The 14,831-nt window shown below is 33.0% G+C and overlaps 1 protein-coding gene across 8 annotated transcripts in view; it reads right to left on the reverse strand.

Moving 5' to 3' along the window:
* Nucleotides 1–14,831, reverse strand: part of ABCA5 (ATP binding cassette subfamily A member 5) — a 95,247-nt gene that overhangs the window by 17,478 nt on the left and 62,938 nt on the right. For all 8 annotated transcript variants that reach the window (XM_058284632.2, XM_058284637.2, XM_071210785.1 and 5 more), the window contains 9 exons: nt 14,570–14,660; nt 14,240–14,379; nt 12,425–12,544; nt 10,542–10,743; nt 9,843–10,012; nt 7,638–7,765; nt 7,114–7,251; nt 2,940–3,053; nt 247–417 (listed from right to left, as the gene is read on the reverse strand). In XM_058284632.2, coding sequence (XP_058140615.1) covers nt 247–417; nt 2,940–3,053; nt 7,114–7,251; nt 7,638–7,765; nt 9,843–10,012; nt 10,542–10,743; nt 12,425–12,544; nt 14,240–14,379; nt 14,570–14,660 — 1,274 coding nt within the window. The remainder of the gene's footprint in view (nt 1–246; nt 418–2,939; nt 3,054–7,113; nt 7,252–7,637; nt 7,766–9,842; nt 10,013–10,541; nt 10,744–12,424; nt 12,545–14,239; nt 14,380–14,569; nt 14,661–14,831) is intronic.

The raw sequence follows: 14,831 nt of genomic DNA on the forward strand, positions 1-14,831 counted from the left end.
TAATGTATTTTGCAAAGTTCTAAGAAAAATATTTATTAATTTACAAGACAGAAATTAATAAGGTCATTATGATCTCTGTGAAATCTGTTTGCTTTCAGCAACTCCAATTCCACCAAGCTCTATTTTCATGTTTTTCTTTTAAAAATTTAATATCCAAATTACTCAACCAACCGTCATATTTATAAACACTTAGATTTTAAAATATTTTACTTATAAATAGCTTGAATACAGATGATGATAACTTACCACAGAAAGGAACATTACTGCATAAAAATATAATCCATAATGAAATGCAAATAGGCTTCCTAGCATCAAAACAAGAACAATAAAAAATAAGGGAATATCAACAATAGCTTGTCCAATCCAATACGCAGATGGTAGAAGACCTGAAAGCTTAAGTTGTGTATAAGCTTTGATCTAAAAAAACAAAAAAAAGAAAAGAAAGAAAAGGAAAAGGAATTTATTATAATTTTAAGCATTTCACAAACAGAAAACTCTGGCAAGTTATTTTAGAACTCTTGCTTCACATCAACAAAACAGAAAGATCATATTATGGGTATAAAGATAATAAAATACTCCTTACAGCGAAATATAAATTCAGCTTAGCCTTTAACTTGGCTCACTATTTCTGACATAATACTTTCACTGCAATTTTTATGAATTAGAATGCGAAGGTATTGTTAAGTCACATGAAACCAAAATAAAACCGAAGATATGATAGGGATTATAGATGTAAAGAGTGATTTAATATTAGAGTAGCCAAAACACTGCTGTTTTTGAAAATCTGTTGACCTAGATGGAAAAATATGTTTTAAACAGCAAAAGGAGTCTCGATTTTAAAAATTAAACTTCCATGACAACACTAATATACTGCAAAGTACCTGGTGGATTTATAGGGCTTTCAGCTTAAATGTAAAAACTTGGGTAGATAATGCAGTTGAAAGCAGGTTATATACTCTTGACACTCTTGAATAGTATATAAATTATTACGACCATAAGTAAATAGCATTTTAATGTATACTGACCTCATGCACTCATTATTTAATTTGAAATTTAAAATTTTTTTATAAATCAAATGCCTAGCACTCTTATTCACTTGAACTTTAAGATGTGGTAAACTTTTCATCTATAAAAAAATCTATTTCTAATAATTAAAAGATATTTTACAAAAGAGCTGCCATAGAGTAAGATAGGGAGAGCATGGAATAAAAGATTAGTCAAAAAGAAAGGGGGAAATAAGAAAAATTGGACTTTTATGTTCAATGAATTATAAGAACATCAGACATATGCAAATTCTTTATAAGTATAAAAACATAAACCAAGTCAAATACAATTATTTTCAATAATTCATGCTTTTGTAACTTTTACATTGTTGGTAGAAACGTAAAATGGCATAGCCACTCTGGAAAACAGTTTAGCAGTTTCTGCACCCAGAAAAATGAAAACTTAAGTTCAAACAAAAAACCCTTACATGAATATTCACTGCAGCTTTATTCAGAACAGCCCAAAACTGGAAACAACCCAGATGTCCTTTAATAAGCAAATGGCTTAACAAACTGGGTATAGCTATACCTTGGGCTACTACTCAGCAATACAAAGGAATAGACTATTTATATATACTTGGATGAATCTCAAGGAAATTATGTTCAGTGAAAAAAATCAACCCCAAAGTATATCTACTGCAATTCATTTTCACATTCTCAAAATATCAAAATTATAGAAATGGCAAACAGATTAGTGGGGATGGTGGGCATGTGGCTAGAAAATGGCAACAAGAGAGATCTTTGTGATGATATAACTGTTCTATATCTTAACTGTGTTAATGACAATATCCAAGTTGTGATAATTGTACTATAGTTTTGCAAGATATAATCACTGAGGGAAACTGGATAAAGGGCACAGTAGATCTATTATTTCTTATAACAATATGAATCTATAATTATCTCAAAATAAAAGTTTAATTATAAAATTTTAAAGTTAAAACTACAAAAAAAAAAAAAAGAGAAAATAATGCAATTGTCCAGTAAGTTTTATCTTTGAGTGACAGGGTTATGAATACTTTTTATTTTCTTTTTTAAATCTTTCTATATTTTCTGAATTGCTACAATGAATACATACATTTATTACACAAAAATTCAACATTGTTTAAAGATTATCCCCTTTGACTCATATATTACTTTTATACTAAGTTTATCAAATACTTAATTGCCTGCTATGAGGCTAATGCTCATTATTCATCACACTGTATGAATTAATTAGATAACTTTTCTCCCAATCAACTAAGATCAGCCATGGAAAGAATGAAAATTTTGATTAGACGAGTAAGAGATACACAACCTCAGCAGAGTGGAACAGTGAAAGGCTTTGAACAGCCAGAAGACTCTAGAAGATCACCAACTTCCTGGTGGACATTGAAAGAGAAAGGTACAGAAAAGGTGGTGAAAGAATACCAAAAACATTCTAAATACATAGCAATTTTTCTTAGGCCCTGGTGATGACAATCATTTTCCATCTAACAAAATTAAGAGCCTTGTATATTCAATACCTTCATATTAAAGGCTAAAGGGAAGAGGTAGTTTGTTATACCAAATAAAAATAGGAAGATCAGAAAAGTTCCCAGATCTGCCACTTAAATGAGTTGTCAACCCAAGCAAATTATATGAACACACACATCCCCAATTTCCTTTTCTGCAAAATAAGTAACATAAAATTTACCTCACAATGTTATGAGGATTAAGAATTTAATTTTAAAAGCATATGGCAAGGATTCAAGTAATAAATGTTAGTTATTACCATTACTATAATAAACTATAATTTATTTTATATTCCATTGACTCCTGAAATAATAATATAAGTCTTGAACTAATGTAAAAGGTTATTATTTGGAACGAGATTTCTTATTACCAAACTATACCCGTATTTTTTTTCTTAGTCATTACCTTATGATTCTCTGCATTTTCCATGGCAAAGTAAGGTGGCATTGCAGTGACAATGATTCCAAGCAAAGCTGCTTGAAAATACAGCTCAATTCTAAAAACTATATCAGTAATTTCCTAAAAGACAAAGAAATGGAAATGAGAATGACTTTATATCATCTTAGTACTTTCTAAAAGACCATCAAAACCTCTGAAGGAACATATAAAGGATATCTATCCTAGGCATAGTCTACCTGAAAGAATGGTTACAGAGTTTTTAGCAGGCAGTGGGCTACAGTACCACCTTTGCCACTTATTAAACAGCTACATGATTCTGAGAAAATCATTGTATTTCCATTTTCTTATTTACAATACAGAATAATGTAGTATATAAATTAAGCTTCATCATTAAAAAAAATAATAATAATGCATGTGAAAAGCAGTTAGCATGTCCACCAGTGATCCCACACAGTGATCATGACTGCCTAAGAACGACTTTTAGTATTTTTTACTGGATGCTGAACTATGAATTAGCTGGGATCTTAGGACTGTCCTTTTCTCAGTTGGGAAAAGCAATACCCAAGCTCAGCTTCCCATCGAACCAGGAGATTCTTATCTCCTTGGGAGAAGAGAACTTCATCCCCCCCAGGTTCCAACATCCCTGGATGCCCCAAGGATCTAGGTGCAGGCAGCTAACTTTCCCAAAAGACCCAATAAACAGCTGACATCTCAAATGCAGACTACCTTGGACCAAGCATATTATCTTATCTCTCACCCTCACCCCCAACAAAAGCCAATTTTCTTGTCTTTGTTCTGTAAGAGGATATAACCATGGGGCAGGAAGGGTACCCTGCACTAGAGAAGAACCTATATGTTGTCTAGAAGATAACCTAGACCTGGCACACCATTCCATGGCATGACATGGAAATAGAATGCATCCTGTTTTATTGACTCAAACCTTCTGAGATTTCCCATTCAACAATAAAGCTAATTCCTTAATTAATGCCATGTGACACTGCAGAATCAGTCTCAAACTCTGGTACATGACAGTGAAAAATCCAGATAGAACCCACAAATATGTAAACTAAGTAGTAAAAGAAGTGGAGATTAATGAAGCTATTATTGGATTCAATCACATGGAATTTGATGAAGGAAGAAAAGAGTATGAAGCATGATTAGGACTATATGGATAGTTAACTTTAAAAAGTACCCATTTCTTTCTCTTCAATTTTTAAATATGCTACAGTATGTATCAGTGTTTGATGGGAAACCTAAGTTGCAAGATCGTTTATGAAAATTATGGATACGTACATTTGTAGTAATATCATAAAAACATAATGAAATTATAAGCTATGAATTGTTATTTCTATGGAGGAATAAAGAAAACAAGTGTGGGGAGGAGTACACTGGGGTTTTAACTGTATCTTTAAAGTTTTATTAAATAACAGGTATGATATTAACATTTGACGCATTTGTTCATTTTCTGCACATTTGAAATATTCACAATAAAAAAATTACATGGGATTTTCAACAACTTTGATGATTTCCATATCACATATATGCCGCTGACCCAAATTTTTACATCCTGTCCAGTAATCTGTCCATCAGGCAAAAGCCACAAGGATAAGCAACAGCTCAGTAAGCTCAAAACTGAAACAGTATCTCCATTCCACCAAAACAAAGTGAAAATCTCTCTTCTGTCTGTATTCTCAGAATTGGTGAATGATACACTTATGCAATTCATTATCCAAAACTGTAATAAAAGACTCCTTTATTTTTCTCACCTCACAAATGCAGCAGTTATGCCACCTGAGTTTAACATCTTTTTCCCAGTATCACTATTGTGGCTGTTGCTGCATTAGCTCAGACGTTAATCTCCTCTCCTCTGAAATAATTAAAAGAATCTCTAATCTAATCACCTTAACTTTCTGTCCTCTTCTCCACACAAACTAACGTCTACAGAAATTCCTCTCCATTCTCATGCCAGTGATCTTTCCAAAATATAAATCTGATGTTATTTTGTAGCCCATGTCTAAGCAGAACTACAAAAAGAAAAATATACTTAATCTTCTATTTGATTTCCATTTAAGATGGCAAAATGTTATAACTGAAAAAGTTTTGGGTGTGAATTACAGAGCCACAATCTTCTAGAAAAACAGAACATGTATAGTATTTCCAGGAAGGAATCTTTTACTTCAAAGAGAAAATAGAAACTATGACATGTAGCCATATCTTCATCTACACCCATCTCTATCCCTCCTCACAGTAAAGTAGGTATTTTGCCTCTAACAATTTTTGCCTTCTCAGATACAGTTCTTTTCTTCCATCTTGAACCTTCCTCTCTACTTCCTATCAGAATGTAAATAAACAAGAGTTTAAATGGAAGAAGGAAGAGAGGGAGGTGAGAATAAGGGAGGGAGAAATTTTGAGAGGAGGGAGGGAAAGTTCCCGGACACCTCCACCTATTGCTCACCACCCCCAATCCCTTAGAGCTAATATTCTTTAATTTGTTCATCTCACATTCATATCTTAACCCTCTATAATCTGGATATCACTCCAATATCTCCACTCTTATAGCCAAGGTCATCAATGATTTCCTTGTTGATAAAGCCAATGACATCTGTCGGTCCTTATCTTACTTCCCTACATCATTGGACACTGACACTCCACCTACATGTATCTGTACCAAATTCTGACTTTTACCTTGTTGCGTCTTTCAAATATATTCGCTTCTCAGCACACCCACTACTAGTACTTAATTCAAACTACAACCATCCCTCATTTGAATTACTTCAACAGCCTCCAATATATATCTTCCTGTCTCAAGTCATGCCCCTCCATTACATTCCCCACAATACAACTCAAGTAATGGTTTAGTAGTACCCCATGATCTATGTCAGAATATATTGTAAATTCCTAAATAAGTGTAAATATCCAAAGATATAAAATGGATAATAAGCACATGAAGAGATTCTCAACATCATTGGCCATTAGGGAAATGCAAATCAAAATGGCAATGAGATACTTCTTCACATCCACTAGGATGGCTATACTTTAAAAAAAAAAAAAAGACAGATAATAATGGTGTTAGAGACGATATGGAGAAATTGGAACGCTCAATCACTGGTGGTGGGAATGGTAAACGGTGCAGCTACTTTGGCAAACAGTTTGACAATTTCTCAAAAGGAAATTATAGTGCTAGGTATGCACTTAAAAAGAAATTAAAACATGTCCACACAAAAACTTGTACATGAATGTTCATAGCAGCATTATTCATAACAGCCAAAAAGTGGAAACAACCCAAGTATCCTTTAAGTGATGAATGGGTAAATGAAATTTGGCACATCCATTCAATGGAACACACTTCCACCAAAACAAGAAAGCCAAGTCCAGATGCAATGATGTAAGATGGACAAGTCTTTAAAATGGTATACTAAGTGAAAGAAGCTAGATAAAAGAAACCACATGGTATATGATTCCGTTTATTATATAATAGATAAATCCATAGACACAGAAAGTAGACTAGTGGTTGTCTAGGTCTGAGGGAGAGGTAGAAGAAATGGGCATTGATTGCTAATATTACAAGGTGTTTTTTAAGGTATGATGAAAATATTTTAAAATTGTACAAAGGGTTGTACAAAACTCTATGAACATACTAAACACCAGTGAGTTGCACGTTTTAAATGAGAGTGTTACACAGTATGTGAATTATATCTCAATAAAGCTGTTTCAAAAACATGGCAAAATAAAATATCAGAAAATGCTGTTACAGACAAATATTTGTCCATGCATTTTTCAAAATATGAAAAACCAGTCATAAGGATTGGGAGAAAAATGTTCAATATGTTGATATTTACAATCCAACAGTCCTACCCAGAGGAAAAATGGTATACTCTTGGTCACTCTCAAGGTTCTTTCAACCCTCCAGGGTAACCAAATACGGAGTTTTAAATTACCTTTATCTTTCTTTTGTGATTAATATAAGAATCCTAGACAGACCCAGACATAAACCATAACCATTCAAGTTTTAAGAATAGGAGATGTCCTAAGATGAGCTTTTACATTATTTCATTTGTTAGTACTGATTAGATTTTATGTATCTGTAAGTGCATATATATATATGTATCTATATGTTTGATATCATATCTATATCTTTATATCAATATATATCTGTATCTACATGTATTTTTTAGCTTACTTGAAAGAATGGGGTATTCCAGATCTGGATGCTTTCAGTCACATTTAAATTATAAAGATAGTAGTTACTAATGATATTCATCAACACAGGTAAAGAATAAACCATAGTACTGTTGAAAACAGCTGTAAAAACAAAGACCTACAATAAAAAGATACAAGAAGACTTATTACATACTACATAAAAATGTAAGTAGCTATACTATTGCTGTGTACCAAGTTTTTCACACCAGCTGAGCTGATTCTCACCAATAGTACTAACTGCTGGTACAAGAAATGAATGTTCAGATATTTTGATATTTTAGATAAAAATATAACCTAAAAATAAAATTCAATCTCTCAAGTTTTACATATTGATGAATTTTCAGGACATAAAATATATCATAAATATATGCAGCTAACTATTTCCAAAAATAAATTCAAATTTCCAACTAATGAGGCCAAGTCAGCAATTAATTAATTTTAGATGAAATGTTTTAATCTTTTATAACTCACAAGTGGGTATTCATGAACATATTTCACTCTTACCTTATCTGAGTGCATCACATTTAAAGCTGCACTATGGGGAGCAGCAGATACATAATCAGTGTCATTAAACATTGTCACCAATATGTTCTGGTTTGTGAAAAAGCTAATAAGATCATCGATATCTGAGTCTGGTATGAGAAAACAAGCAAATAATAAACAATCAGCTTACATAAGAAAAATGCATAGGCTTTTAATAACACTGGAAAGATCACTCTTTTTTAAAGAAACATATTATCTGTATTAGATAAAATGTCATTAAGAACATTGGCTCTGGAACTGGCCAGGCTGGATTCAAATTCCCCTTGTGCCACTCACACAATCTGTCCTTCAAGTAAATTACGTAGATGCTCCAGACCTTAGTTTCCTCTTTTGTAAATTGGATATAATAAATGTGGTTATAACAATCAAATGATTCAATATATGTACAGGGCTTGGAATTGAACCTGACACATAGCAGTTGTGTAAATTATAGCTGCTGCTGTTACTATTACCACATTGAAAGTTTACCTATATAAATAACAGTCCCATGAAATTGGATAAAATAGAATAAAAATCCATCTGGCCTTTAAACTCTTTCTTCCCGTTGCCATCATGCCTAAGTCAGAGTCTCCTAAAGAGCCCAGACAGCTGCTGAAGCTCTTCATCGGAGGGCTGAGCTTTGAAAACAACCAATGAGAGTCTGAGAAGCCATTCTAAGCAATGGAGAACAAACAGAGACTGGTAATGGGAGATCCGAACAGCAAGCACTCCAGAGGCTTTGGTTCTGTCACATATGCCACTGTAGAGGATGCAGCCATGAATGTCAGGCCACACAACTTGGATGGAAGAGTAGTGGAACCAAAGAGGGCTGCCTCAAAAGGAGACTCTCCAAGACCAGGTGCCCATTTCTTTGTGAAAAAGATCTTTGTTGGTGGTGCTAAAGAAGACATAAAGAGCATCACCTAGGAGATTCTCCTGAGCAAGATGGGAAAATTGAAGTGACTGAAATCATGAGTGATTAAAGCAATGGCAAGAAGACAGGCTTTGCTTTTAAAACCTTTAATGACCATTGCTCTGTGGAAAAGACTGTCTATAGAAATATCATAATGTGAGGCTACAACTGTGAAGTCAGGAAAGCCCTGTCTAAGTAAGAGATGTCTAGTCCTTCATCCAGCCAAAGAGGCTGAAGCACTTCTGGAAACATTGGTCGTAGTTATGGAGGTAGTTTTGGTGGGAATGACAACTTTTGAGCATAGACTAAACTTCAGTAGTTATAGTGGCTGTGCTGGCAGCTGAAGTGGTGGAAGTGCAGGAAGCACAACGATACTGGAAATTACAACAATAAGTCTTCAAATTTTGGACCCATGAAAGGAGGAAAGTTTGAACACAGAAGCTCTGGCTCATATGGTGGTAGGTGAGGGCCAATACCAGAAAATCAAGATGGCTATGGCAGTTCCAGCAGCAGCAGCAGGAGCTATGGCTATAGCAGAACGTTTTAATTACTACCAGGAAACAAATCTTAGCAGAAGAGGAGAACAAGAGATATGAAAGGGAAGCCACAGGTTACAAAAGATTTGTGAACTCAGCCAAGCACAGCAGTAACAGGGTCTAAAGGCTACAAAGAGGACATATTTTAGACAATACTTAAGTGTATGGGCAAAAAGCTCAAGGACTGTATTTGTGGCCAAAAGATTATTTTTATTTTTGTCCTGGGGAACGTCTAAAGTATTCCAAAAAAGTGTAATTTTTAAAAATTTTTTGTTTTATTTTGTTTGGCACCAGTGCTATTGATTGCTAAATGTAATTGTCTAGTCATGATGCTAAATCCTTGAAGGATTGTTTAAACAAGGGTTGTTCAACATTTCTATGTAGCGTATATAACTGATAAAAATTATATGTTATAACTCTAGAGAGGGTTTGTTCAACTTCTGAAATGTATTTTGCTCATCATGAACTTTGGGATAAAATACTGTTGAAAATAATTAGACTGCTGCAGTTTAATGATCATAATATAGCAGCAACAATAAGAATAATTTTTAAAACTCTTACATAAGCCAAAACTTCATTTCTGTAATTATTCAGTATCAAAAAGTGTTTCATTAAATTTAGACTTCAAGCAGAACATGCCTTTCCTTAAATATATTTCTAAAATTCAATTCTGACCCATCTCCACCCATTCCTCATGTCCCAACCAACACACATTCATAGACCTTCACACATTCTCACCAGTAGAATTTTGAAGAAGCAGACTTGTCTTATATTTATGAGGTTTATCTCCAGGTTTTAGAAAATATAAGTCTGGATCAAGTTTGATGGGAACCACGGCATTTTTAAAAGAATGATGCACCAAAAACATAAAAATCTGAACTGCAAAAAAAATTAAAAGCAGAAGCAACCTGAAAGGGAAAGAATTAAAACAGCTCAAGATACATTAGTATATAAATCTATTAAAAATCTTCTGAGAAATGCTAAAGAAAGCTAAGTTGAGAAAATGTCATTTTGATCTTAGTTCTCCTAGCTAGCTATAACATTTTCTTTATATTTCAGTTTCTTCATTTCATAAATAGGGATAAATCTCATTCTTCCTGCTGTTTACAGGAAGTGACCATAGGAACTAACTAAGAGGTGCAAAAGTATGAAAAATACAAATGCAAAATAAAATATATAATAACAGTATTTAAAAATTTTACAAATAGAGACAACTGTCTCTCCCTCATTTTATAGAACAATAAATGATAGTTTAAAAAAGCATAAGGTTCTAAAAGTATTTGATGTAGTTTTTTATTCTTAAATTGTGAAAATTAGAGTTTGAACCCTTCAAAACCACATAGATTATTTACATATGTCTACATTTTATTGAGATGGTAACTCAAATTTGTAACTTTAAAAAAACAACTCATCAAGAAGAAAAGTGATTATACTTACACTGATCTCACTGATTTACTTTCACGTTTCAAGTTAAGAAAATGAAACTTTGCTATTGTAAATATTTGCTGTTTCCAAAGGCTCATTGTATTCAGTAGAGAAGCCTTGGTTTCAGAAAGAATAAGTAAGCTCTGCTCCATGTCATCAAAAGATTTTGAATCCATTTCTTCCTCTGGTGGTTGCTGAGTAAATACACTATAATCTGTTTGACAAAACAAAAAAAGAAAAGATAGAGAATTGTGATATATTCCTTGATAAGAAGAAAACCTTTCTGAAGCATGTAAATTTTCAAGAACCACTCCTCTGGTGGTGATGCATGACAGATGAAACTCACATACACTTCATACTTTGGCAGTATCTACCAAAGCTGAATATATACAGATCTTATGACCAGGAAATTCCTTAATAGGTATAAATACAACAGAAATACATACACAGGTTTACCAAAACATATGTACAAGAATGTTCTTAGCCAGCAGCCCTATCCAGAAGAGCCATAAACCAGAAAGAACCCAAATGTCTATCAACAGGTGCATGAATAAGTAAGTCATGAAATTCTCCTACAATAGAATAGTATGAATCAATGAAAGTAAACAAACTACTGTACAACTACACATAACAATACAGTTGAATCTCAAAACATAATACTGAATAAAAGAAGCCAGACAAAAAAAGAGACATAATGGTATGATGCCATTAGCCAAAAAACTGACAAAACTAATTGCAGCAGTTTGATATAATTGATGAATTCCAAAAAGAAATATTGAATTGTGTTGTAATCTGATCTGTACCTGGACACGATTGAGTGATCATTAGGGCATGGAGTCCCCACCTAGTCCCCACCCCTTGGTGGGTGGAGACTCACAGATAAAAGGCACGGCAAAGGACAGAGTTGGAGCTTTTGATGCGAGGGCTTGTGATGTTAAGAGTTTTGATGTTGGAGTTTGATGCTGAAGCCTTAAGCTGGAGCCTGGGGAAGTAAGCCCACAGAGTAAAGAGAAGTCAGGCCCAGGAAGAGAGGAATGCTAAGCCCAGGAAGAAGCAAGCCCTGAGAAGAAAGGAACCTCGAGGCCAGAGTAAAGCATGCCCCAGGAACATAGGAACCCAGAAAGCCTGAACCCTCGCAGACATTGGCAGCCATTGTGCTCCAAACAGACTTTGGTGAGGGAAGTAACTTATGCTTTATGGCCTGATATCTGTAAGCTCCTGCCCAAATAAATATCCTTTATAAAAACCAACCAATTTCTAGTATTTTGCATTCAGCACCCATTTGGCTAACTAATACACTAATCAAAGTGAATAAAAATCAGGATATGGTATTTTTATGTCAGTGCCTCAATTTAGGAGAGAGGGAAAATAAGGATGTGTTGAAAATTGGCTTCCATATGATGAAAGTCACAAGGATGGACTTCTTAGACACAAGAAAAAAAACTACCTTGAAAATTATGTCCAATTATGAAAAATTAGTAAAAATTAAAAATTTTTAAAGTTGAATGGGATAATGCATAAAATAATACTTAAATATAACCTGTGTGTCCTGGTATCTTACTGCCTTAGCAGTTCCCATTATTTGAAAAGCTCATTCCTAAATTCATCACCATCTGTCTTTTCCTTGTCAACCAGGTTTCAGTTCAAATATCATTTCAACAAAGTCCTTCCTGACCATACAAACTAAGTTACGCACCTCCCAAAATCATCCCATTATTTCCTTCATAATTCTTATCACTATCAGAAAATGTCTCGGTCATTTATTTATTCACCTGTTTATTTCTGCCCTTCCTTTTCTAAAATAATATAAATTTCATAGGCTTATATAATTATTTGCCTTATTCACCATTTATCTAGCCCATTAACTAAAATGGTTCATTGGTTTTGTTTTTTACCTGCTTGGTCAAGTTCTGCTTCAACTTCTAGCTTTAAGAATACATCTTCCAAAGTTGTCATGGAAACACCGTAAGATATAACACCCAAATTAGAATGAGCATCTAGAGCAGAAAACAAACCTAAAAGAAAAAAGCAACAATGTTGTATAGTTAAGCATACTATTGTGAATTATTCTAAAATATCTTTTTAAAATAGTACATACTAAATTTACCCTCCCAACACAGCAGTTTTCAAACTATTTGGTCTTCTGATCTTTTTAACACTTAAAATTTGCTGAGGACTCAAAACTTCTGTTTATGTGGATATATGTTAAATACAAATTTACTGTACTATAAATTAAAACTAAGAAACATTTAACAATATTTGAAATTAAGACAGAATATATTACTACATTAGAAATGGAAACAGAAATATATATCGGGGATACAGTAAAATTATTCATTTATTTTAATATAACCAAAATAAACCTATTATATGTTAACATAATTGTTTTATTGAAAAAATTATATTTTTCAGAAAAATCAACAAGAAGAGGGCATCATTTTATATTTTTGCAAATCTCTTAAATGTCTGTCTTAAGAGAGGACAGGAATTTGTATATTTGCTTCTCCATTCACTCTATTGTGATGGTAGTCTCTGGAAAACTCAACTATATACTTGTAAGAAACGAAGGTCAAATATACAAATAATATCTTTGTATATTTGTATAAGAGTTATATTATGTATAAGAGTTGAATTCATGAACACTTGAAAAGTTCTGAAATCCACACCTAGGAGTTCCCAGAACACACTTTGAAAACCAGTGACAATTTACCAAGGACACATGAGAGGCAACAGAGTGTGATGACCAAGACCATGAGTTCCAGGATTCTGGAACTAATCTGGCTTAGTGCAAAACTCAGCTCCACCACTTCCTACCACTGTTACCTGAGACAAATTATCTAATCCTTCTACAGTACAGTATCCTCATTTATAAAATGGAAATAATAATAGTATTTACCTTGCATAGTTGTTTAAATATTGAGTTGACCAAATAAACTAATAATGGTAGGTACAGACCAGTAGCTGACACATAATAAACACTAGATAAGTATTATTAAATTAAAGACTAGAGGGTAAGTAGGTCAACAGAATGATAGACAGGATACATTAAGTTGGCATATATATTTCAATCCAGTTGATTAGCAATTTCTTTTATTTTCCAAAAGAAACCTATTAACCTAATATAAAAACTTTTATCTAATTATGAGAAAAATACTGTGGGAATTCTGTACAGTATATCTACACCAATAATATCCTTTGGCTATTAAGCAATTCCTAAACAGAAGAAGGAAACTTAGTTTGAAATCCTCTTTATAAAGTATAAAATAATGCTTTTGTTAAATTAACACAGGGTTTTACCCTATGATTTACTATGGAATCATGAAACTAGAAAAGAACTTGAGAACATACATTAATACAAACAACAATATATGTGCTTTATTCCCAGGAGATCTAGAAGCAAACTTGGAGCAATTTCTTTCTTTCTTGGCAACAAGCAAACAATTATTTTTATGTTTTTCTAATATTTTCATGAGGATTTAAGTTAGCATATTAGTTACAGTTCCTTGCATGTTGTTTGTAAAAAAAAAACACATTAGCTTGTAGTATTTATGGTTTTCAAAGGAAAATAAAGCAGGAAATAGAATATTAACTTTGATCACCTGGGTACATGAAAATATTATATACAGAAAATTAATCAAAGAGTAAATCAAGAAAACATTCCCAAAGCAAGATCCTAGTTCAACAACCAAGAAATTTATAGTAGGTAATACCTGAAAATTTGTCCATGTCCTTGAAAGGCAAGCTATACACAAGCTGTTGGTCATTCTGTTGTAATAAAGTACTTCCAGGTATATGTTGTTTAACCAGTGAAGAAAGAGATTCCGTGGCACAATATCTATCTATGTACATGCTAGGAAAACCATACACCATCATTTTTTAATGATTACTCAGTAAAGAAACAAAAAAAGCAATTTATTAATGTTTTAAATTAAATTTAACATCACAAAAGATGGTTAAAGCACACTATGACAAACCCTAAAAATTATCGCTCTAGGTCAAGAATATAATAGAGAATAAAGATAATAAAGAATGAATGATACCTCAGGCGGTAGCCAATTCCCCATTTACTTTTGAGAAAAATTGAGGAACCAACACATTTCAACATTCCTTGTGATATGACAGCTTTCCTATCTGCAAACAGATTTACATTTCAATTTTTAAATTTATAACAGCATAATTGAAATTTATATTTTATGAATTAACATATGAAAGGCACTCATGTATTATATCATTCAATTAAGACAGCAACCCTATAAGGAAGGTATTATGATCACCTATTTTTTAGATGATGATGCTGAGGCA

Source organism: Dasypus novemcinctus, chromosome 21 (genome assembly GCF_030445035.2).
Source record: "Dasypus novemcinctus isolate mDasNov1 chromosome 21, mDasNov1.1.hap2, whole genome shotgun sequence".
In the NCBI taxonomy this organism is placed as follows: domain Eukaryota; kingdom Metazoa; phylum Chordata; class Mammalia; order Cingulata; family Dasypodidae; genus Dasypus; species Dasypus novemcinctus.